Here is a 25,252-nt window from a genome sequence, read left to right on the forward strand (position 1 = left end):
TAATTTCAGTGGATCTGCTCTGAATAAGAACATAGTTGGATACAAATACTACTCACTATTATTAAGTAATTAATATTGGTTATAGACAATCCTTGTTCTACTCAGCCTAAACCCATGGAAGAAAATGACCACCAGTGGCATAAGAATTTAGTTGGATACCTCAATTCCCACTTCCCTTCCGTAGTGTTGAATTTTTAAAAATTGTATTGTATTTAGCATATTAGCTGGCCGCCATGTCAACAAAGGCCTCTGAGTGGTTCACACAGGCTTCAGGCAATGTACAATTATAGCATTAAAATGCTAAACTCAGTTTTAATTGGAGGCGTCTTCAGGGCAGGGACCTGCCCTCTTGCACTTTGTAAAGTGCCATGCACACTGATGTTGCTGCTTCATGATCATTGTAGTAGTAGTAGTATTGGCAACAAATATTTGTTTCTGTTCTTACTTGATTTTTATTTGGGGGAAGTAGTTTCTTATTTTTTCTTATGTAGTTTGGCAAATGTGTTCTTATTTCCATGTGCTTTTTGGGGGGAGTGGGTATTTTTCATCAGTCTTCTACAGTATTTAGTTATCTTACTTTGGTGATTCTTTTACAATTAATTCTGATATCAACTGCCAAACAGCTTTTTCGATACAGCATGCATAGTTAACTTGTTCCAAGGGGGTAGCCATGTTTGTGTGTGTTGCAGAAAGCCCACAAAATTGGTCCTTTTTCACTTCAAAAGTCTGACATACTTGTTGTGGCAGAAGCTTTTGTGGACTGGTCCAGATCCCTCTTTCTAAGATGTGTGAATTGTTTGCCTGATTTATTTATTTAGTTTGCATTTATATCCCACTTTTGCTACAAGGAATTCTCCATTCTATCATCACAACAACCCTGTGAGGTAGGTTAAGTCATGGCTGAGTGAGGATTTGAACCCTGGACTTCCAAGTTCTAGTCCAGCACTCTAGAGCAGGTATAGCCAATATGGTGCCCTTCAGATGTTGTTGGGCTACAACTCCCATCAGCCCCACCAATCTGACTAAGGGTGAGGAATGTTGGGAGTTGCTGTCCATCATGTTGAGAGATGCAGACAGATGCTGCAAAGGAGTGTTTAACAATGTGCCCCAAAGGTCAAGAAATTCATTGGGTACAGAGACTGTGTACCATTTCTACACAGAAATCAAACATGTACAATCACAGTAACCATTTCCCACAGAAATATCTGGCTGCAACATATTCCTACCTTTGATGCTGTGTTATGGCCAGATCCTGGCATGTTGCACTATTGCACTATCACTGTGCTTCTCCTATGCTTTGCATAGAAGTACCACAGACAGTACAAATTTTGAATATTATAGCCTATGGGGCTGTGTGTTTCCATCCTCTCCGAAGGCGTGCGCCTATGTATATGTGCATGCATGTTATACATTTACTGATAATGATACTTCATTGGATACACAAAGTGAGTTATGCTGCTATACCACAGTGGTGCCTTAGTGTTACAGCTCGGGCTGGGGAGACCTGGGCTCTGATTTTGCCCTCAGCTGAAGAGCTGACCTTGAGACTGAGCATCTTTCATGCCAACCTACCACACAGGGGATAAAATGGACAGGTGGCCATGTTTGTTGCCTTGAGTTCTTTGGGGTGGGGAGAAAGAAAGGTTATAAATGTAGCTAAAAAAATAAATAGCCAAAGTGTATGCCACACAGTAAATTTTTAAGGAAATAAGAGTCTGAGGAATTATATCCCACAAGGTGTGGTGATGGCTTGCCTAAGTGGTTATTATAAAAAATAAACAAATAAAAATAGAATTAGGCATATTTATGGAGGAGGAGGGTAGATTTATAACCGGCTGTTAGCTGTAGTAGCTAAATAGAGCCTCCATGTTCAAAGGTTGTTTACCTCTGTATACCAATTGTGATACTAATAAATAAAATGAGGGAGGGCTATTGCTTTCATGCTCTTGTTGTCAAGTTGCCCTCTGGGTAATGTATGATGTAGCATAAGAGAACAACGAAACCACAGTACAATTAAACATGATACCAAAAATAAACGGAATAAAAATCATAACATTGTAAAGCCTGTATAAACATCAAATTGCCAGCAAACAAAACAACCCCAGGTTATTAAAATGTAACTTTGCTGTGCACTCCCAAATTCCTGCTGAAATAAACTTTCATCAGTTTCATAAAACTAACATTAGGGCTGGCCTGCTAAACTTATATAAGGGAGAAAAATCTATAGTGAAGGTGCATCTGCCAAAAAGCCTCATTCATACCCCACCCACCCCACCCCCTGTCACTTGTAGATTTTTATTTTAAAAAACTCTTCTAACATACAAGACAAGGGCGATAAAGAAAGAGTCTACTGTACTCATTAAACCACTTCATCATCAATGTGAGCTGCCCATATGTCCTAAATGCTCCCAAAACGAAGAGAGAGAGCAAGTCATAGTTCAGAGGCAGAGCACACACTTTGCATTCAGAAGACCCAAGGTTCGTCACCTGGTGCAGCTGGGGAATATTTCTGTCTTAAACACTGGATAGCTGTGGCCAGTCAGTTTACAGCACTGATGGGAAAACTTTGGCCCTCCAGATGTTACTGATCTACAACTCCCATCAGCACCAGTAAGCATGACCATGCTTGCTAGGGATGATGAGAGTTGTCATTCAGCAACATTGGGGGGCGGCGGCACAGGTTCCCCATTTTTTGTACAGACAATATTGAGTTAGATGGAACAGTGGTAAAGGGCAGTTTCCCTGTTCAGAAAGAAACACACAGTTGAGTAGTATTTCTGCTCTAGATTTTCTCTGTTTCTTGTGTCAAAAGATTAAGAACTGTCTTGCTGTATTAGACCATAATTAAGCATCCTCGTTCCAACAGCAGCCCCACCAGATTCTTCTGGGTCAATCAGAAGCACAGTGATGACCTTTCCTCATCATTTGTTCTCATCCTGCAGCCTTCAGTGCAGTATCATTTAACCACCATGGCAAATAGGTGTTAATACGTTTGAGGGTGCATATGTAACAAATAACCAACTTTCCCTCATATAGCTTGCTTTAGGTGTGTACATAAAAAATAACCACCCAGGGACATTTTTTGGGGAAGGAGCAAGTTGAAGGGCCAAATTTGACAGGTGGATGGAGCCACCCACTTGTCAGTCACCAAACACCATAGTGACAGCAGGTGATGCTGCCCTTTGAAACCCTGACTGTTAGGACTTCAAAGCAAAGCATGGGGTAATTGAAAGCACTTTTGCAAACAGCCCCGCACAGCATGGGAAGAGTCGCATAGACAAACTGAGCAGTTAAATAAGCGTGTGTATATTATTTATACGTGGTAGTGTTTGTTTAATGGTCTTGTAAGTTGGGGGTGGGGATTCAAACCTCCCTTGATTCTCATCTTAGAGGATCCTTTTACAGCCAGTTTAGCTGGAAGGCACCTATAAAGAACTTTGGTGCCCTTTTCAATCTCTAATAGTTAAGTATTTCGTCTCTGATTTATTTTGTTCTGTGCTTCTTTGGGAAACATGTCATACTAAGAACAACTTTTGACTCAATCTGAGGATGACTATTGAGTTCATTGCCACCAAGTTTTTCTGGAAATGGTTAATCCACTTGCTGCTTTTGTGAAACTGTATTGTGAATTTCTTTTGTGTGCAAAAAAAAATGAGCTGTACTCTGTGAACTTGCATTGTAGTCCTCTGTGCGGTGATATATTTCTTGTTGTCTGTCTCTTTCCAAAAAAATAAACAAATGAATCCTGTATATTGGGTTCATTCTTCTTAAAAATGGGGAAACTATTCTAGTCTGCAGTAGCAAAGCAGAAACAGGTGTGCACTTGTTCAAGTTTTAAATAAGGATTATATACACCAGATATCTCCAGTCACAGTGAAGGTGAGGCTGCAAATATAGCATTAGGTCAGTTTTATTATGCAGATGAAATCTTCAGCATGACCTTTGTGGCTACCCAAGTATCTCTCTCTTGCCAGCTGGTTGCTGTCATAGATCTATAAAAACCTGTGTTGTTTCTTTTGAAAGTGGTTTGTTTTCTTTTGCTTTGTTCTTACTATGACATCCTTCAGCTGCCACTGATACTATCTTTTATTTTTGTGTCCAGGTCATCCGTTCTGGATTTAGCTCATTAGGACATGGATGAAGACTCATTAACTCACTATGGGAAATCGAACAGGGGCCTTTTAGTAGGAGCATCTAATTCCTTGGCAGTTATGTTGGCAACTTGGCTTTCTTGAACGTTTCTTCTTTGTACTCATACAAAGCTTGAACCATATTGAATCTAGGTTTGTGGAGTTAAAAAAAAAAGGCAGCATGTCCTATTGGGAAGAGCGTATATTTTATTTGCTTCTCCAGGAATGCAGCATTGTAGACAAACAGACTCAAAAACTGTTGAAAGTACCCAAGGGAAGCATTGGCCAGTTCGTTCAAGACCGTTCTTCAGGAGGACACACCAGAAGCAACCCTTCGTCAAAAAGCAAAAAATTGCAGATAGGAATCAAGATTTTGGAGCAGCCCCATGTGGTCCTCTTCGTGGAAGAAAAAGAAGTTGTTGATATAGATGAGAAACGAGCAGAACTGCTGTTGGCAATTACCAATTGTGAGGAGAGATACAGTATATTTAAAAGTAAAGGTAGACTGAGCAAGGGTCTGCACATTGATGTCGGCTCACCGGTGAAAGTACAGCTGCGATTAGGTGATGAGAAATATCCTGGAGTTGTTCGCTTCAGAGGACCATTAATACAAGAAAGATCACTCTCTGGGATATTTTTTGGAGTGGAGCTTCTGGTAAGTTTTCTTCTTCCAAGGCTTTATGCATTGGGTCAAACAGACGCTGTGTGTTGCTGTAGAAACATTCTGAAAAGGTGCATAGTATGAGTCTTTTTACTTAGTATATTTGTATCCTATTTCTCCTCTGAGGAGCAGAGGCCAAAGTATATTGATCCCCACACCATTTTATCCTCTCAACTAACTTGTGTGGTAGGTTGGGCTCAGAGTGTTGAGCAACCATCCTAAGATCTGGATGAACCTCATGACCAGGCATAGGTTTCAACCTCGGTCTCCCCGAAGACCAACATTTTAATTACTCCTATGACAGTTCTTAATGATCTATGTTTTTTTCTCCTGCAAACCTAGGAAGAAGGCCGTGGTCAGGGTTTTACTGATGGACAGTACCAAGGCAAACAGCTGTTCAGATGTGACGAGGACTGTGGAGTGTTTGTTGCACTAGACAAACTAGAGCTGATGGAAGATGATGACAATGAGCTGGAGAATGACTATGCAGCTCCAGTTGACTCAATGCAGGTAGAACTTCCTCCTTTGGAGCTCAACTCCAGGGTTTCTGTGAAGATAGGAAAGAATATAGAGTATGGGACAGTTATATTCTGTGATGTCTTACCAGGAAACGAGAGTTTAGGATACGTTGTTGGAGTGGACATGGTAAGAAATTAACCTGATTCTTAACTTTTTGCATGTGTGTTAAATAGAAGTACATGCAATAGTGGTGGGGAGAGATGGAATATTGGCAAGCTACTTATGGCTCTCGATTGCTATGTATAATTACCACCCAGCAGCTTTTTTTAGCATTGGGTAAAAATGTATTGAGTTAGGCTTGGGAACAGCCACTTGCCTGATCGTGCATGGCAAGAAAGAATCTCCTCCAGGGGATCAGATGGTGCAGCTTTACTAAAGTTTTATTTCTCCCTTGCTGAGCCATAAATGATTGCCCATGTGTATCCACATTAGGCAGGCTAGTAAATTTATTGTATGCGCTAGTAACTTATGTGGGCTTATTTACAGGGCCTTACTAAATCTTACCTGACACTAGCCAGGCAAAATACCCATTTTCTTGCTTCTAATGACCAGCCTGCTTTGCTAAATAATGTTCCAGGGTTGGCACTACTGATCTTTTATAGTTTTCCTCTGAAAATACAGCCACGTCAATTTTTGCCTGCAAGGAAAATGCGAGGCTCTGGCGTAATGTAATTCTGTATGTTGAGTGCAATTCTCAAGCACTACAGTAACATATGCTGATCCTCGTCTTTCTCCTACTTGTGTTTTGAAACCAGAAGACTTACTGAGGCTTGAAATAAAGAGAATGAAACTGAACTATTACACCCTTAGAATATTAGTAGGCATTCAACATGAAAAAAATTGCACCTTAATGTACTTGTTCATTGCTCTTTAAGGAGGTAGGCAAGTCTTCCCAGTGCTGGAAGCTGCCTCTTAATGCCAGAGAGATGAAATATATCCTTCAGGCATGAAAGCCATTTATGTACCTGTTGCGAATGGCTTCAGTTGTGAAACTTCTGTGCTGCTGACAAACTTTGCTTGGCTTTTCTCCCACCACTTGGGAGGAGTGTTTTTTGCTTTTGTTTCAGTGTTGCCATCATCAGTGTATTAGTGTCTGTGGCACATTTGTAACCAAACAACATTGCAGAATGCAATCTGTTTCTCTAAATGTGGAAGACGAAATGACAACACTACAAGTGTGACACTTGAAATGTTGTTGCAGAGCAAGTGTTTGCATTTCTTGTGAAAGCTCGTGCTTCCTGTCTGGGCTGCATGTAGCCAAGAACTTTAATTGAACCATGTAGATGGTTTCTTGAGTATCTTCACTTGGGCAACGTGTAATGGTGTTTTAAAACGATTTTTAGGATAATCCAATTGGAAATTGGGATGGAAGATACAATGGACAACAGCTCTGCAGTTTTGCAAGTGTTGAAAGCACACTTCTCTTGCATATCAATGATGTTATCCCAGGTACAATTTGTATATTTTGTCTATAAAAAAGAAAAGTGAGCAAACCCCAGTTCTTAGCACACATCCTTGTGTCTAATCATAGTTTTAATGTTGCTCAGGATTCAGTCATTTTGCTTTAGTCTTAAACATATATGGGAGTGGGGTGGGGACTCCACTAAACTATTGATTGGTTATATTATTGCTTTGCTGCCTTGTCTTGCTTTATTTCTGGATATGCTCCTGTGACTCCTACATGCTTCTGTATAGACATCTCCCTTCTTTCCCTCTCACTTTGATGTGCCATAGTAACATAGTGCTGTATTTGGGTATTGGTGGTTCCTTGGCCCTTTCCTGGTGTTAGAATTTGAAGGTTGAAGGCTTATGGTCACTGCAATGTGGCACTGGGTTTTCTCAGTTGATGAATTTTACTGCTGTATTGTAGTACAGTCATACCTCGGGTTACAGCTGCTTCAGGTTGCGTTTTTTCGGGTTACGGACCGCCAAAACCCGGAAGTACCAGAATGGGTTACTTCCGGGTTTTAGCAGTCGCGCATGCGCAGAAGCGCTAAATCGCACTATGCGCAGAAGTGCCGAATCGCAGCCTGCGCGCAGATGTGGGTTGCGAACGTGCATCCCGCACGGATCACGTTCGCAACCCGAGCGTCCACTGTATTGTATGTGGTAGGGAAAAGGCAAAACCGTTCTTATTTGCCGCTAATAGCTGAGTCTACATAATTACTTGTCTCCCAGTCAGTATTTTAAAGGCCATACATAGATAGTGAAAAATAGCACATAAATGCCTTTCTAGGTGGTTCTGCATTTTTCATGCAGTAATATTTGCTTAATCAGAAGGGCACTGTGCACTGGATTGTTTTCTTACACTTTCTTCAAAGGAATATGTTCCAGCGATGCCCACATATGCTCCGACAAAAGAATTGGCACTTGTGAGCAGTGCTTGGAGCCACAGGCAATCTGTTCTTTCTTCCCTGTTATTAGAGTGCTGCATTTTCTGTTCAGAAGCTCTTGCTGCATGGTCACTTCTATGCTGCATATGGGGCTACAATATGGAAGCTTTTGCTGCTTGGCTTTTTGGCTGTGTGGCAGGGTTAACAAATGCCCTCCCTGAACAGGGAGAGATTTGGTGGTTTGCTCAGTCAGGATCTACTAAGTTGAACCACAGGGAGGAATAAGCATAATGCTAGTTTGTTGGACAGACCTTGTTTTGACCCTTGCACTAAACAGAAAAAGTCATGGCTAGGCTGCCGGGGTGGCTAGAATTTTGTACAGCAGTCTTGTGAGATGATGGTGTGAGAAATCTAGAGTTTCACCAGGGAAAGGGGAATTGGAATTGGAATTTAAAAGGAAGGCCAGGCTGCTGTCCGAGGAGAGTTTCTTTCCTGCAGCAGGAAGTTCCAGGTGCAACTAATGCTGTTACATTTGAGCTAATACCGCTTTTAGTTAACTGAGATGGATGGGTCACTGCAATGTATTACTCAAGTGATAGGATGCAGCAGGATCTGTGATGTACAGTACATGAACTTTAGACAACATGAGAGCAAATATTAACTTGGAAACAACACACTCTTCAAAGTGGTTTTTTAAAAAATGAAATAGGACTTTTAATTGTAAGGAAGATGCTTTAGACAGATTGCCATTTTAAGCATAATTGTCATATTGTACAAACTTGAGGCAGTGCTTTGCTCCTGCTACTTCTTTCTTAAAGAAACCTACTAGGACATTTTTTCTTGAAGGATCAGTCTTTCGAAAAGATGCTTTCTTCACTGTCTGGCTAGAGATGAGCTCCAGTGAAAGTAACTGAAGTGTTTTAATAGAGTTATTCCCCAGGAGCAACTTGGTTAAAATGCAATTGAACAGCTATATTCCGATTATGAAACATGAAGACACATTTCATTTGAACTCTTTAGTGAATACATGGCATGGTTAAAAATCCTCAGATGTTATGCAGAGTAAATGGCAATCTTCTGTGGGTATGATAACCATACTATTTTGGTGAGGAGTCTGGTGAGGATTTAGCAAAAAGCACAATATTTTCTATTTGAATTACTGCTTTTTTATGCATGCCTAGCTTTCCTCTCCTCAATCTTTTTCTTATTGTTGTTGCTGCTGCTGTTCAATCACATCTCCAGCAAAAAGATTTTTTTAAAAAAAGTTTCAGTGATGGGGGCTTTTTATCTTTTTTTAAGTTTGATAAGTATTTGCTTCTTCCAAACCACATATGAAGCAAATAAACTTACCATAACATGAAGCCAGTGATCACTTTGGAATTTTTCTTTGGCTGCGTTATTTCTCAATACAGCATTTTACAAGGTTCACCATAATTGATTGGTGCAGTGTGGGAGGAAACATTCTAAAACTTCTGTGAGAGCAAATCCAGCTTTTTTGCTTCAGTGTCAGTAAAACGGAGCTATGCCCTGAGATTTTGGAAGAAAAAAAAAGGCTAGGCTAGATGTCCCATTGTGTTTTAAAAAGTATATATTAATAGCTATAGTCATCCTTATTTAACAGTTTTGTATGGGTCCCGAGGGAGGCTGCCTTCCCTATTTTGGTTTCTACTTATGTGAGTGTTCCTGCAACTGATTAGTTTTGTCCAAATGACTATCTGAAAGAAATTCTGGATTTCACAAGTATTACTGTGACTTGCTTTATATCCTAAAGGTGCGTCTATTTTGTACTAAACTGATGCTTTAAAGCTAATGCTATCTATACTATGTACTGTGTGGTGGTATAAGATATCTTAACCTTCTACTCTATTTTAGAGGCTGTGTCTCAAGACAGGAGACCTCCCAAACTTGCCTTTACATCTAGAAGTGGCTGTGACAAAGGATTCAATCATAGTAAGCCAAAGTCTACAGGTACTTTTACTCAACTACTATTTAGCAAAGTGCCAGGTATTTCTACTGTCCTTGTACATGAGAATTGCGACATGCAGTCCCTTGGAGTTGTGGGTTCAGAGGTGGGTTTCCACAGAACTGATCCCACATGTTTTGTAGAACAGTGGCTCCCCAATAAGTGGAATGTGTAACAAGATACTACATTCGCTTGCATAGTTAGCATACAAAGGAGGTTAGATTGTACGTCTTGTGAAACATTTCTGAGGATTTTCCTGTCTTGCACTTGTTTTGTAAAACTGTGGGAGGGATTTCTCTTCCCCCAGACTGAGTGCACGAATAGCCTACACATGGCTATGGAAGTAGAATTTTTTGCTTGGTTTCAGTCGGCTCTGACCACAGTGACATATGCCTTAGTTACATATTGTTTGTATTACTGTAACACGCTACCTGTGACTGCCTTTAAAGAGTGTTCAGAAATCAGCTGATTCAGAATGCTGCAGCTCAGCCTCTTGGCCAGGGCTAGGTATAGGGAGCATGTAATTCCCATGCTACAACAATTTTGCTGGTTACTTGACTGTTTTCTGGTCACAATACACAGTGCTCGTTGCTACATATAAAGCCCTACTTGACTTGGGGACCAGATACCTGAAAGACCGTATTTTCCTATTCAAGCATGCCTGGGTTTTTTTTTAGATCTTTGGTAGAGGTCCCTCTTCCTGTCTTACCAACATCTTAAGCACGTCCGTTGGTAACTCAAGAGAGTGCTACCTTGGTGATTGCTTCTAGACTCTGGAATTCTTTGCCAAGGGAGGCCTGACTAGCCCATCTCTGATGACCTTGTGCTGGGAAGCAAATACACTTTTATTCAGACATAACATTTAGCCTCATAAGTTGACTGTTATAGCCAAGGTAAAAGTTGCAGTTTGGGCAACTGGCTGTTGTGTGTGTTGGTTTTAAGGGATGTTTTTAAGCTTTGTATTTTTTCTTGTTAGTCACCTTCAGCATCTTTTGATGGAAAGGTGAAATATTAATTTAACAAATAAAGATAATAAACGGATAAAGCACTTTGTTCCATTGCTCTGGAAAGCATTAAAAGTGGTTATTACTGCAATTTGCAGCCTGTTAAATGTATTATGGCAGGAACTTATGTGGGCTAGAGTCCATTTCATCAAATGTGTGAACCTTATGGAGGAATCAACAGAAGCTGATCCATTAAGAAATGTGTTCATCCCATTGCAGCAAAAAAATCCACAAAACCTTGTAGCATCTTAAAGACAGCTACTTCTCTAAGAGCAGAAAGGTCAAGTAATTCTAACCTAAAGTGGCCAATTAAATCCTCCATGTACGTTCCTTTGGAAGTAAACATTCTGAAGTGAAAGCTCCATATTTTTGAATTGTTCCTGCAAGTAATAAAGGGAACAGAGTTCCACTGAATTGGAGATGGAGGAGGTTAAAGAGGTACAGTTAATAGTTTGCAACTTGAAAGGTTCTCTCTGTGTAGCTTGAAAATGCAAGCTGAGAACATTAACAATATGGGTGCCGAGGGGGTTATACCTTTGTTGCAGAGATTGGACCAGATGATTGGCAGGTTTCTTTCTTAAAGTTGTACAAGTTAGACTCTGGTAATGACATTTTTACAGACCCTACTCTTAATAAGCTTAGCAGGAAGACTTGGTTTAAAGGACTGTAAGGCTTGTTTTTTTCCATAATGCAGCATTTTTTATGTTTTTTTCCTCCCCTTTGTCTCCTTTATGACATGGTTTGTGTCTTAGGTGCACTCTCAGACCCTGGAAATAGAAACAGATCAGAAATTTTCTACACTTTAAATGGCTCTTCAGTAGATTCCCAACCACAGATGAAATCAAAAAACACATGGTGTATTGATGAAGGTAATGAGAGACTAGACATTAAGTTTGATCACAGGCGTAATAACAAATTATATGATGATTAAATATACTGCCTTCAGATTATTCTGGCCACATTTTGTGTGTACTCCCTAACAAAAGACTTTTTAAAGGGCTTACTTCAGTTGAGATGTGTATTATTATCCTGTGTAGTGGCCAGAATCCAAAGAGCTACTTAAGCTCACATGAGGGGCTTGGTGCTAGCCCAGGGGAATTTATTTTACTGTCTCATTTGCACAGCTGACCCCTGTACAAACTGCTTTTGAAAATTGCCCTCTTTTTCTGAAGCAGTTTGCTATGGTTGGGGGCTCTGAGAAAAATGAGTGGGCTCACAATGTTAGTTTTCCTTCTTCTTTGGATCCTGGCCTAAGTTTATTGAATAACTCAAGGCATTTTACTTGGCACATCTCACATAGTAACTTGAGCTTTTCAGCCATAATAGATAATTCCTTAGGCTACATTCTGTGCACATTTGAGCCTAGTCTTCTTATTAGACTGTAGGCACAGGATGCAAGATGCTTATAAATAGTAACTTACCACTATCTCAGCTTGTGATCTCATATGCTGAGCATTGACTCATGATTTATTTACATATCTTCAGATAGTGTTGGTGACTTTATTATTTGGAACCTCTGAGTTGACAGGTCCTGCCTTTGCTAGAATTAGGTTGGCGTGCAAACTTACATTTTGGAATTACAGACTTTTCCATTACAGAGTGGCAGCATTCAGTTTTTTTCAGACACAGGACCCAGCTAAGTCAACATGCATCATGAAATTCAGTTTAAATCTTTCTGTTGTATATGTTTTCCCCAGTTCCTTCATTTTCTTTTTCTGAGAACATTTACACTGCACACATGCTAGGTTTGCTTCTCCCCAGGGAACTTTGGGAATTGTAATTTGGGGATGGAGGAAAGAGAACAGTATTTTCTAAGTGAATTCTTGTTAGCTGTGCTGAATTACAATTCCTAATGTTTTAAGCCACAACAGTTAAGCTAGTAGTGTGTAACCAGTGTAAATCTGTAGTACAAATGCATTGTTTTCCATCTCTCCGCATATGGGATTGTAGTTAATGAGTTGCCCAATAGTCTTCTTTAATAATAATAAACTGCCAACACAAATGCAGAATGCACCCTGGAAGTTACATTTTGAAGAATACAGAACAGTGGTCTCCACGCTTTCTACGTTCAGGGAACCCTTTCCGTGCCAGCTTGTCTCCTGAAGAACCCGTCTGCCATAGGAACCCTGTGCACTGGAGAGGAAACTGGAGGAAAGCTTTATAGGGTGTACGTACAGTTCGTACAGAGCAAAGGCCAAACTTGTATGGTACTTCTGATGCCTGCATGAACTGAAAGCATGCAAGAACCCCAACAAACACAAACATTCAGTGCAGGTTGGGATCAACGCAGAAGACTGGTAGCAAGAACACCAGTTTCATAGAATTTAGTAGAAAAACCACTCCTTTAGTTGTAATTAAAGTAACATCCTTACATTGCAGCTAAACATTCATCAGTTTTGTTGACTGGCAAATTAAAGAAAAATCTGATGTCCTTCTGATCTTTCTGCTTCCTCTGAAGATTTCTGTCAGAGTAAGAGCATAGATATTCACTTGGAAGTAGGTCTCATTATGTCCAATGGGGCTTACTCCCATAAATCTGTGTATAGGATTGTAGCCTGAGTCTTTTCGTTCTCTCCCCCATCCCTCCCTTGGAAAAAATGATGGGGAAAATGCCTGTCCCTTGTTACCTCATCTCGCTTGGCTTTTTCTGAGCAATTGCCAGAGTATGCTGTTTTAAATATAAGTAGGTCATTCTTTCAGAATAGAATCTAGTGCAAGAGATAGATGCCATGCATATTTTACTCCTTTTGTGTAGAAAGCACACAGCATTAGTTCAGACACTTAATAAATATTATTCTAATTCATATGCTTATTTACTGTTTTTCTAAAAACAATTCAACAGTTGCTGAAGATTCTGCAAAGTCCCTTAACGACTCCTCTACTGGGTTTGGGCACTCTTCGCCGCCGCTGCAGCCTCCCCCAACGAACACTTTATCTGCCGAAAACAGATTCCATTCCCTGCCTTTCAGTCTGACTAAGATGTCCAGCGGCAGCAATGCTATTGGACACAGTCCGCTCTCTTTATCTGTACAGTCGGTTATTGGAGAGGGGAACGCAGGGGCCACCCAGGAGAGCACACCGCCGATGGTAGCGCCCATCAACATGCATGGGCTAGAAGCAGGTTCCTTGGCGGAAGTAAAAGAGAACCCACCTTTCTACGGAGTAATCCGTTGGATTGGGCAGCCTCCGGGAGTCAACGAAGTGCTAGCGGGGCTTGAACTGGTAAATAACGTTCGTTTCAAAAGTTTGCCACTCCTGCCCATTTTATGTCCAGCTACTTCTTCTTTTCTTTTAAGAAACACCTGAGCCCTATTCAGGTGTTCTCCCCTCTGCGCAGTTACCATCACATAGCGATTGGGAGAGCAGGGCGTGCTTCTTGTCCCTGCCGACTCTGAATCGCAGTCACCACTTCCACAGTCCTCCAGATCATAGTTCTAAACTGCATGTGGAGCCCTCATGAACAGAAACATCTCCCTGCTGCAGAGGCTTGGGGGCTGTTGGCAGGGTGGGGTGGGACACAGAAGCACTCCCCTTAAAAAGGTTGGTAATTGCGTGGGGAGGGGGACGACACCTGCAGAGGGCTCTTGTTCTGCTGAACTTTGTAGTTCAAACTTGTGGCGTCAGTAGAATCTGATTCTTAGCAGTGTGAAAAGTTGTAGCGTGGTTCACAGCACAGATTTACCTTGCCCCACTTACCTCTTCAAATAGATGTTCAGTTTACCTCTTGCCTTCCTTGACAGAGGCAAGTAACAATTGTGTTTCCAGGCAAGCAGAAAAGTGGCAGAATTGCACCTCTCCTTTCCGTGCTGCCCCTTTGGCTTTGACTGGAAAGAGTAGCATGGAGATACTGTATCCAGGTCACTTGCAGTGATAAAGAGGTGAATGAGCAGCTGGAATAGTATGGATCCAGTGTGTATGTGTGTACATACACTCAGTGATTCCATGACTATTTGAAAAGCTGAGATTCTTGCCTTGTTTAATGGCCTTGAACCTGGAGTTGTCTGACCTTTTCTGTTCATGTGGCAAGACAGTCTCAAAGGAAGTGCTTTCTGCCAGGAATTCTAGGTTAAAGAACTGCATTTTAAAAACTTTTCTACTTGAGGGATCCCTTTCCACATCAACATTGAACCCCTTGCATGCTGCAGAAGCTTCTGGGAAAAGGCATTCAAGAAGTGTGTGTGCAGGGTACTGGTGAGATCTGTTGGGCCTTGCTGCCATCCTGCATCAGCTGGGCATGTTATAAGGCACACTTGCCAAGTCCCCTCTGTAGCTTTATATTGCTGGGGAATATAAGCAAGCTGTTTTCCAGAGAAGCCTCTCTGCCATTATTGGACCTTCTCCTTCCTGAAACTGTTTGAAAGCCACTAAATACCAGCAGGATGATAGTATTTTAGATGCTGGATACACTCGCAATGTAAAACTTGTTTAATTATCATAGTTTACATGTACTCAGTATCTGCTTTCTCCCTGTAAAGAACCAAATTACAACAGGAAATGTAAACTGGTGTTGAAACCTGTTGCTTGTATATGTATTGCTGTATTAGCTAGTAAGCTATTTTCTTAGCAAGTGGCAAAAAAACTTTTGGGCATAATGAATTGATGTTGACATTAGAGAGAGATTGCACTGCACAGCATCCTTAAAACCATTGCACTTAAGAATTAATAGCATGCATGCTCAACTCCCGCATGGCTAAACAAATGTTGGTACCTTTGCATACAGTAATTCCCCATGGAACTTGCTGTGGGCTGATGTGTTTTGTGGGAGGGAAGCAGAACAATCCATCATCACACTTGGGGAAAAATTGGGGTGGTGAAAAATAGAATGCACTCATATTTTCATTTCCCCCCATCACCTACAATGGGCTAGCAGACTAAAAATGAAAGTTTTGAGCTATCTATTCAAAAGGTACACAAAGCACTTGGATTTGCTCTCTCCAAATGCCTTATTAAATTTGCATTTTCAGTTCTATGTTGAGCTGTCCATGAGTTTTGAGTGTTTAGATAGGTGGTCTCTTTCTCCGTTGACTTAGGTTTTCCCCACCAAAATAGTTTTACATTTGTAAATAGAATTTTCAGAGAAGATGGCATTGCTTAATGTGGCTTTTAGCATGATGTTGCTGTGGCTTAATCAGGTCAACCCTTTAGAGCTGATATGGCAGACTTGGCACACACAGTGCAACCTTGTCAAACACTGCTGTTGCTTGACTGCCATTTGTTTTGGCCGTTTGTCGGCAGAGGCTCTTGGGGAGACTGGAGGATGCTTACAGGATTGCACCCAGATCATGGCTTCATAGCCAAAAAACTATTAGGTGCTTCAAATATGATATTAAGGAATAGCTTCCAAGGTGCTGCATGTGTTAGTTTTTCCATTAAGGCAGGTAAGTCTGCCTGTTTGCCTTTTCCAGGAAGACGAATGTGCAGGCTGTACTGATGGAACATTTAAAGGAACTCGATACTTTACCTGTGCACCCAAGAAGGCTCTCTTCGTTAAGTTGAAGAGCTGCAGGCCAGATTCCAGATTTGCTTCATTGCAGCCTGTGTCCAACCAGATTGAACGCTGCAACTCCTTAGGTATTGCTCTTTTCTTTCCCTCTGTTTCCTATTTCTATCTAGCCATGTAAAACTAAGTCTCTCTCGATTAGGAGTAAATTTAATACATTTCCATATCAATTTATTTATAGTTACCACCTTCAAAAGGTTTTTTAAAAACAAAACAAAACCTATTTCAAATGGGTAACAAATGAAAAACTCTCGAACAAGCAGATTATTGTTTTATTGTTTACTAAATTCCCATCCTGCCCTTCATCCTGAAGGAGCCCAGGACGGTAACAATAGCTCCAGCATCCGGGCAGGCTGATGTGGGGAAAAGCGCTTTGTCAGGTATTTCGGACCCAAGTCAAGTAGGGCTTTATATGTCTGTGTTGAACACTGGGCTCAGTAGCAAATTGGCAACCAGTAGACTTTATTAAGTAAGAAAAGACTGTAAAAGAAATGCTAGTTTTCATGCTGTTGCTTCCTACACTTAAGGCATCTGCAGTATATTTGAAATTAGTGTCAGTTATAGCTAGTATTTGGAAGGATCAGCACAAAGATGGCCTCTGTGGTTTTAGATCCTTGTTTTTTATGGATACTGAAGATGAAAAGTACTACAGGCTTGGGACACTTGAGCTTTTTGACATGTATGAACTGTCCTCCTTAACTTCACCCTAGCATCTTCAGTGTTGGTTTGTTATTGCTAGCAGGTTACCTTTGTTCTGTGTTGGAAGAAGTTATTTTCATGATGCACAGCCCCCTGCCCTATCCGAGGGCAAAAAAGTCTGGTGGGGGGAGGCACTTGAGAAAATTGCAAGAACATCCAGATGCAAAGGGAGGCAGGATGATCAGATATGGCTTGGTTGTGTACGTGGGAGAAATTAAACCGCCAAAGCCAAGGGAGTGAGGTGGTGGAGGAGGAGCAGGTAGCTACTTCTATGCAAGCCATACCAGTCAAAGAACCCCTGAGGCCTCACCATCTGCTTCTCAGTTCCTCCAAGGACAAACACTGCCACTTCATTCTCCCTTGCTGCTGCAACTCTTGGATCCACGAAGGAGTTTGAGTCCCTTGCTTACTCTCAACCTTTTGTCTTTAAGCTTTTGGGGGTTACCTAAGTGAAGTGGTTGAAGAAAACACTCCCCCCAAAATGGAAAAAGAAGGTCTAGAAACAATGATTGGAAAGAAGAAAGGAATTCAGGGTCACTATAACTCCTGCTATCTGGATTCCACCTTGTTCTGGTAAGTAAGGAGCTGTCCTTTGAACGCCTAGATGAGGGGAAAGGACATGAGTGCACAACAAACCGCGCAAATATTTCAGATGAAAGTTCAGTAGAGTGACATTAGCCGTCTATTGTGCTTTGCTGTGCAATGAATGGAGTTCACTGAAAGTAGCTTGACCTGGAAAGGTGAGGAATTCAGTGTGGGTGATTTTCTCAGTGAAGCCATTTCCTGATGCTTTAATCTTGATCTGCTGTGTCAGATTTCTTTTTGGGGAGGCTGGGAAGCACCTCACTGCCTCTTGCATGGCTGGATGAGTGGATGAGGAGGAGGAAGTAGTGGCAGGTGAAGGTCCATGGGGAAGGTTGTGAAGGGATCAAATGAGGTGACACTACTGGGGTTCTGCTGTGGCCTTGTCCACAGTATGGGATGTAACACGACCAGCCTCTGTATTTATATTGCACCTACAGAATACCTAGCTCTTTGTGATAGATGGCCATTACAGCGGAGTCTGAAGTAGCCAGAAATTGCAAAATTAACTCTGATTTGTTGTGCTTCCTTGGCACAGCAAACACACCTGTCTCAATAACGCAAAAATACATGTTTACAAAAAACAAGCAAACATGAGAGTAGCAATAGCAGCCAGGCAAAAAAGCACACAATCTACATTACCAGTTGGAGAGCACCTGATCCTTCCCTGTCATTGTCTCACTGTCTTCTACAGCAAGGATGGGGAACCTGTGGCCCTCCAGAGGTTGTTGGACTACAACTCCCATCAGCCCTGGTCCTTATGGCCAGTGGTCACAGATGATGGGAGTTCATCAGCATCTGGGGGGCTGCAGATTCCTCATCCCTGTGCTACTGGCTTAAAACTTTCCGTAGGGTTTAGAGTTCTTCCCCTCCACTTTCATGTAGGGTGGTGGTAGCAGAGCCACATCTGCTTGCTAGATCACATAAAATTGTGATGTAGCAGCCAGCCCCTTAACCAGCTGTTCTCTCCAGGAAGTAGATGACTGTGAGTTCTCTGCCATAAAACTGTCAATAAACAAACATAAAAATAAAGGAAAAACCCTCTCTGAAGGCCCTCATTTCATTGTATGACAGTCGTATTGAGTATCATAATCTCTTGAGAGTGGGATTGCACTTCTGGCAGCTGTTTGACAGCTTTGGCTGAATCTCACCCTGGCAGCAAGCTTGCATTTTCCCCTCGAGAAACTGGGAGGGATGGTATGCTTCTGATGTCTTTCAATCAAAATTGGCTAACTTCATCTTTCCTACTTCTAGTCTGCTCCTTATTCTACTTGCTGCTCCTTTTAATATTTGATGGTAGAGTTCACATTCTGTATACTATGCAAAGTGGCTCAAACTTCCTTTGTAAAGTGTAAGGTAGTATGCATAGTAGCCTCAGCTTTTGGCAAGACTGGAACAATTCCCTGCCAAAACTCAGATCCTCTTGCTGGCAGTAAGGAATAGTTCTAGTTTCTTCTGTTAGTAGCAGCAGTCCATAGTGGCAATGCAAGAGTGAGATGCCCTTCACAAGCACCTCAGCTTTAGGGTATCCTCTATTGTTGCTGTGTTTCCAGATTGAAATTAGCTTCTCCCCTCTTTCAGCCTGTTTGCATTCAGCTCTGTTTTGGACACAGTCTTGCTCAGACCAAAAGAGAAAAACGATGTAGAATATTACAGTGAAACTCAAGAGCTTCTGCGGACAGAGATAGTCAATCCTCTCAGAATGTAAGTACGGGCAAATGAATTGTTTCAAAATTTTCAATAGTTTTCAAAATGTATTCCTTGCTTACCATTTCTAGTCTTCCCTGTACAATGTATAGATAGGTGAAGAGCCAAGTGTATTATTAGCAAATACAGGCAGATGGTGAAGGCTTAGATATGTGGCCTGCACCCTAGAGCGTGATCCAGAAACCTATGTAACATGCAGGTATTTCTTTGGCAGAATTCCTTGAAAGCAGAAAGTTTGGAAACGACTTTGCTAAATCAACCTCCCCAGTTTCTACCTAGCCCTTTCAACTCTTTTCTTGTTTAACCCATACTGCTTTTTTTATATAGTTCCAGCTCCCTGGGTTTTGTCAGCAAGGTGTGGCATTCCTGATGTGGAACTCAATATCATTTCTGCTGGGATGAGTACAATGAGAAAATGAAAGGGCCCTTTGTTTTCATTCCTAGAAGAGCAGTTGGAAGAATGTTGCATATATTCAGAATATGTATGGAGGCTTCGAAACAAGTTGGCTCTGAGTATAGCTGCATTGCCCTCAATTCAGAAAACCTATGTACTTCTTCAAAATGTGGGGCTCAGAAACTGAGAGCCCATTACCTTTGCATTTTCTTTGTTGCTTGTTCTCATTCTGCTCTACTAATGTGTGAAACAAGGAAGTTTTATAGTTACCCATTCTGCCAGTTCTGTGTATCCCCATGCACCTTAAAGCTCCATATCCCTTTGAGGTTCACCATTACTCTCTCTCCTCAGACTCTTCATCTTTTTATTCTAGATATGGATATGTGTGTGCAACAAAAATAATGAAGCTGAGGAAAATCCTGGAAAAAGTGGAAGCAGCTTCAGGGTTTACCTCTGAAGAGAAAGGTAACTTGATTTATTTCTTTTTATTTAAGAAGTTTATATACTGCTTTTCATTGTATATCCCAAAGTGGATTACCAAAAATAAAATGCAATTTTATTTGAGCTTTACCAAACTCTGTAGCATTGGTGAGGGAAAGGGAGTGAATAGGGATGGGTGTTTCGGTTACAAACTGAAAGTTCTGAATTGTGAGTGATATTGAGAGAGATGGTTCTGAGCTGGTGCCAAATTTATTAGTGACTCTCAGAACGTTACTATTTATCAGCAAAAAATCTGAAATACCACCCATTTCAGAGTTAGATCAGAAAAGTTTGAAACATGATGCTCCTGACTAAATTAATGTATTTTTCCAGGAGCTATTATAGAAAGCAAGCGGATACGTTTATGTAAATATGCTTCTATTTATTTATTATGCTTTAGAACAGTCTCCAAGATCAGGAAGCGGTGGATCCAACATAGTGCTAGGATTTCCATTTGCTCAACAGAACTTCTCATTCCTCTCCTTCCTGCTGTCTGACCCTACCTCCAATCTGTTCTGGAGGTTCCCCAGTCCTCCAGAGCTGGTTTGGGATTGGTGCAGGGGGCATGTGGGAAGAGGAGGGGGAGGTTCCATTGCGCAGTCCTTGTGCTTATGGAATGACCTGATTGGATACAACCCATTCTGTTTCCGCCCTCAAAGTTTTAGTTTAACTCTCTTGTGCTCTGATACCGTGCTTATACTATATTTCTGGCTATATGGCTTTTTAAGAGCATATTTTAGAGACAATCCACTACATGTTTTGGAAAGTTGTTTGTTAGCTATGCATTTGGACACGTCTTAAGATATTGCAACAAAAGTTCCTGAAATCATTTGGATACCATTGGGTGCCATTTTGAATATTTTGAAATGGCACTTATTTCAACCAATGATTTCATAACAGCTGGGGGTTTTTCGGCTTAGAATTCCTGAGTGATGTTGGGTATGAGGTGGCTAATGCTTAATATAGCTAGGTTAATGTACTATATTCTTTTTTTGTGCACATAATAATGTCATTAGAATATTGGAGAGTTTCAGCTAAGTTTGTATTTTTTTTTAGAATGATAATGGAGAAATTGAGTCTTGATAATCTTGACTATTTAACTGTTTTTATAAATCCTTTTGTATTCAACCGTTTATAAAATATGCTCCCTGCTCTTTGCCAGTTTGGTTAAAATGATTTTTTATGTGAACATTTATTTTAAAATTATTTGGGTCTTACATATTAGTCTTTGTTTGATATACAACTCTCTTTTCCCCCAGATCCTGAAGAATTCTTGAATATTTTGTTTCATCATATTTTGAGAGTAGAGCCACTGTTAAAAATAAGGTAAAATATTCCTCTGCTTAAGTCATGTTTCAAAATGAAGTTTCGGACTTCCAGGAACATGAGCTTTCAGAGACATCAATTTATGATGGAAATGCTGTGAAAACTGAGTTGAGCTTAATCCTTTGCCTGGTGATCATAGGCAACAAGGAACTTTACACAGGCAAGTGGGTTACAGGATTCCGGGTGGGGGGCAGGACTAAGCACTCTGCCCCTCCTTCTGGCAGCCCCCTGCATTTCCATGACTGCCTTGTAAAATCACAGCCTACATATTTAGTTTGCTATTAAAAAAATAACAAAACCCACCACCAGCCCCTCCTGTCACTAAAAGCAGACTAGTAAAAAAAGGGGGGGGCATCTAGTAACTAGTGGTCTTCAGTGTATGGGCCTTTAGTTGTGTATCTCTTTAGATTTTGTACTACTGTTTATGACATTGAGGATTCCCCCCCACACACCCCTGTTCCAAAAATTGCTATGATTTTGGGAGGGGTGTCTGTGTGTTGTACTGTATACAATCCAATTTTTTATACATGTTCACACTGGGCCCAAAATTTAGCTCTGCCTAATAAGCACACAAAGTTGCTCACCTGATAAACTAGTAGCTTGAATTTCCCCTGCATTGAATTCCTGATTGGCTATGACTACCAGGCAAGTTAGTAAATATAAAGCAGTTTTAGTTTCATCCTTGTCATATCGAGTGTTTGGGATGCCCGCACAAGCTCTCATATCCATTCCTTCTTCACAGTCATGCAAACTTTCCCTTCCCCGGCTCTCCCTTGTTAAGTATTAAATATGATTCAGCAGTACATCTGCTTGGGTACAAATGACCCTTGTTAAACAGCGGTTACAATCTGTATAACTGAACATTCATTTCAGAATTATGGGAGTCAACATTACTGTATTCGCTTTGTTATGAATGGTCTTAATTGATACATAATAGTGAAAGGGCTGTCAAAAAACACTGAAACGCAGGTAATCCAACAGGTATTTCTATATCTCTTAGTTGGAACTTCATAGCTGACAAACCGGTGGTAATCTGTTGAGAGGATTTAAACACTGTCTTGAACACCCATGTAGGAAAAGAAGGTTGGATTAAGACTAAATTAGTTGAACTTGGATCCCACAATGTGACAAATCATGACTTAAATCCAGTTGAAAACAATGGGACTTGAGATCAACTAACATAATCTGGATCCAGCTCTGTTTTTTTAAATTGCCTTACAAAATGCTTACTCTTTCCCAAAGTTATTTTTTTGTTTTTGTAACAGAACACATTTGTCCAAATGGATGAAAGAATAGTTAAATGTCCTCTTGTTCATCATTAAGCCTTAACATTTTTTATCAAAATCTGTTTTGAAAATACTCTCTTTTCTTAGATCAGCTGGTCAAAAGGTTCAAGACTGCTACTTCTATCAGATTTTTATGGACAAGAATGAGAAGGTTGGAGTTCCTACAATTCAGCAGCTACTGGAATGGTCTTTTATCAACAGCAACTTGAAATTTGCAGAGGTTTGGAGGATATTATTTGCTTTCATAAAATTTTTACCCATTGGATATATAATTTCACTAAAACAGCTGCATTTTTTTCTTGGCTCTTGCTAGGCACCCTCATGTCTGATTATTCAGATGCCTCGATTTGGAAAGGACTTCAAAATGTTCAACAAAATCTTTCCATCACTGGAATTAAATATCACAGACCTACTGGAAGACAGTGAGCATAAAATATTGTTCATGACACCTTGGCTGATCATAGAGTATTTAGAGATAGTTTTATTTCTTCTGGTATTTGGTGGTGTTTGGCTACTGCACAGACTGGTGGTGCTATGAGCCACGTGAATCATATTTTATTTGGCATATTTTATTTCCATTAACAGAAATTTTGTCTAACATTCTGCTCACAAAATATTAGGAGAACAGCATATTGGTGGTTGACTGTGGACAGGCTTTAGGGGTGGTCCAGCCTTGACCACAATGCCTTCTGCCTTCATTCTCTTTTTGTCAGGATAGATGACGTTTATATACATAAAAACTGGACCCATTTTTCCAGACCTTGTTTATTACACTGGTAGTCTTACCCGCCGTCAGGAAACTTGGAACATATACAGCAGGACTGGTGAATCTGTGGCCTCTAAACTCCCATTAACCCCTGGCCGATAAACAGGGATGCTGGCTATAATTTATTATCCACTCTTCGCTCTAAGGTTCTGGGTTGCAACCATTAAAGCACAACATGAAAAAACAGTTTAAAACAACTTAAAATCACAAAAATAAGGTGGGTTCTAAAAATATGCACCTCAAAAACACGTAGAGGTGTTTTTTTCTACAGTCAAGTTGTATATAAAGTTTATGAAATAAAACAAGTGTCAAAAGCCAGCATAAAGTGCTGTTTATTCAGCATTCACCAAAAGCTATATAATGAAGATGCCATTTGTGGGGTGGAAGTATCACGACTTAGGGGCAGCCACCGATAATACCTTTTCCTGGGCTGCCACCTAACCCCCCGCTTCAAGCTTTTGGGAGTGGTCAAATGACCAATAGGGTCTCTCCGCTGATCTTAACACCTGATTGGGTCTGTAGGAAATGGTAGTCCTGCAACATCTAGCGAGTCACAAGTACTTCACTCTAGGTGTATATGGAGTTCCCTAGCAGTCTCCCATCCTGTCCATTCTGCTAAGTTTCAGAGGTACTTTGGGGGCCTTCAGGTTCTTCTTCTTCTCCATCAGCTTATCAGTTGTTAAATAGAAGAAGAACTGAGCTTATTTTCTGTGTGTAGCCCTTTGGAAAAGTATTTTCTTTTTCTCATCAAAATTATGAATGGAAGCATTCTATCCATTTTGTTCACCTTCCCTCAACCAACCATGAGGGTTGGTGTGTTTTTTGCATGAATTTAAAACTGAAGGAATTCTTTATGGTTTGTGTCTGCAGAGTAGAGATTTATTTCACTGATGCATTTCTTTTATAAACGTGCATGAGTGAAATATATGTGCTGTAAACAGGGCTGTTGCTTTTCTTTTTGCTTCAGTGTTGGAGAAATCACTCCAGTGTTGGAGTGTAGGAGTGTTGCCTTGTTCGATTTCAACAGTATATCAAACTGTGTTAAGTCTTTCACCCCAATTTTTGTACACAAAATCATGATTTGCTATAAAAAGCACCCCTCCCCCCTGTTTATATTAAGGCATGCCTATGTTTGTCTTAACATGTTCATGCTGACTAACACAGCTTTGAAGGGATGGCTGCTTCCACTGTTCATACACAATTTTGATAGTTTCATCTTGCTAAATACAGCTCCTAGGCAGTGCCGTATCTGTGGAGGACTTGCAATGTATGAATGCCGAGAATGCTACGAGGATACCGACATTTCTGCTGGGAAGATCAAGCAGTTTTGCAAAACCTGCAACACTCAGGTAAGTTACTCTTTCAGAATGTCTTGGGACTGGTGTCTGCTCAGAGCTCAGCGCCAGGAATCTCTCCAGGGGCAGTGGGTGCCTTCTCAGAGAACTGTGAGATTTGGTTTCCTTTGAAAAACAGTAAGGCAGAAGATGACCTTGCAAAAAACTTATTCTAACCCTCCTTGTCAATTACAGGTTCACCTTCATCCCAAAAGGCAGAGTCATAAATTCAATCCAGTGTCTCTCCCTAAAGATCTACCAGACTGGGATTGGAGACACGGCTGCATACCTTGTCAGAAGATGGAGTTATTTGCCGTTCTTTGTATAGAGACAAGCCACTATGTGGCTTTCGTTAAATACGGCAAGGGAGACTCTGCTTGGCTCTTCTTTGACAGCATGGCTGATCGGGATGGTACGTCTGTTCAATTGGCCTCATTTCCTTTCTCTGGGGTTCATGTAGCTTTGAGTAACCTTAACCGTAACCTCGGAAATACACTTTCTCCAAAAGGTTTCCACAGTTTTGGCCACTAGTGTAAATTGAATTAAACTTAACGTAGTGAACCTTCTC

General features: G+C 40.8%; 1 protein-coding gene across 5 annotated transcripts in view; it reads left to right on the forward strand.

Moving 5' to 3' along the window:
• Window positions 1-25,252, forward strand: part of CYLD (CYLD lysine 63 deubiquitinase) — a 33,974-nt gene that overhangs the window by 1,578 nt on the left and 7,144 nt on the right. For 3 of the 5 annotated variants that reach the window (XM_081018143.1, XM_081018144.1, XM_081018142.1), the window contains exons 2-16: window positions 4,103-4,785; window positions 5,134-5,436; window positions 6,654-6,759; window positions 9,516-9,611; window positions 11,363-11,479; window positions 13,453-13,832; window positions 16,016-16,181; window positions 17,241-17,382; window positions 18,973-19,095; window positions 19,866-19,957; window positions 21,232-21,298; window positions 22,672-22,804; window positions 22,898-23,006; window positions 24,581-24,699; window positions 24,880-25,096. In XM_081018143.1, coding sequence (XP_080874269.1) covers window positions 4,312-4,785; window positions 5,134-5,436; window positions 6,654-6,759; window positions 9,516-9,611; window positions 11,363-11,479; window positions 13,453-13,832; window positions 16,016-16,181; window positions 17,241-17,382; window positions 18,973-19,095; window positions 19,866-19,957; window positions 21,232-21,298; window positions 22,672-22,804; window positions 22,898-23,006; window positions 24,581-24,699; window positions 24,880-25,096 — 2,644 coding nt within the window. In that variant the 5' untranslated portion in view covers window positions 4,103-4,311. The remainder of the gene's footprint in view (window positions 1-4,102; window positions 4,786-5,133; window positions 5,437-6,653; window positions 6,760-9,515; window positions 9,612-11,362; window positions 11,480-13,452; window positions 13,833-16,015; window positions 16,182-17,240; window positions 17,383-18,972; window positions 19,096-19,865; window positions 19,958-21,231; window positions 21,299-22,671; window positions 22,805-22,897; window positions 23,007-24,580; window positions 24,700-24,879; window positions 25,097-25,252) is intronic. The other 2 variants (XM_081018145.1, XM_081018146.1) reach the window with 2 other exon arrangements.

Source organism: Podarcis pityusensis (genome assembly GCF_964106645.2).
Source record: "Podarcis pityusensis genome assembly, chromosome: 8".
NCBI classification, from domain to species: Eukaryota; Metazoa; Chordata; class Lepidosauria; order Squamata; family Lacertidae; genus Podarcis; species Podarcis pityusensis.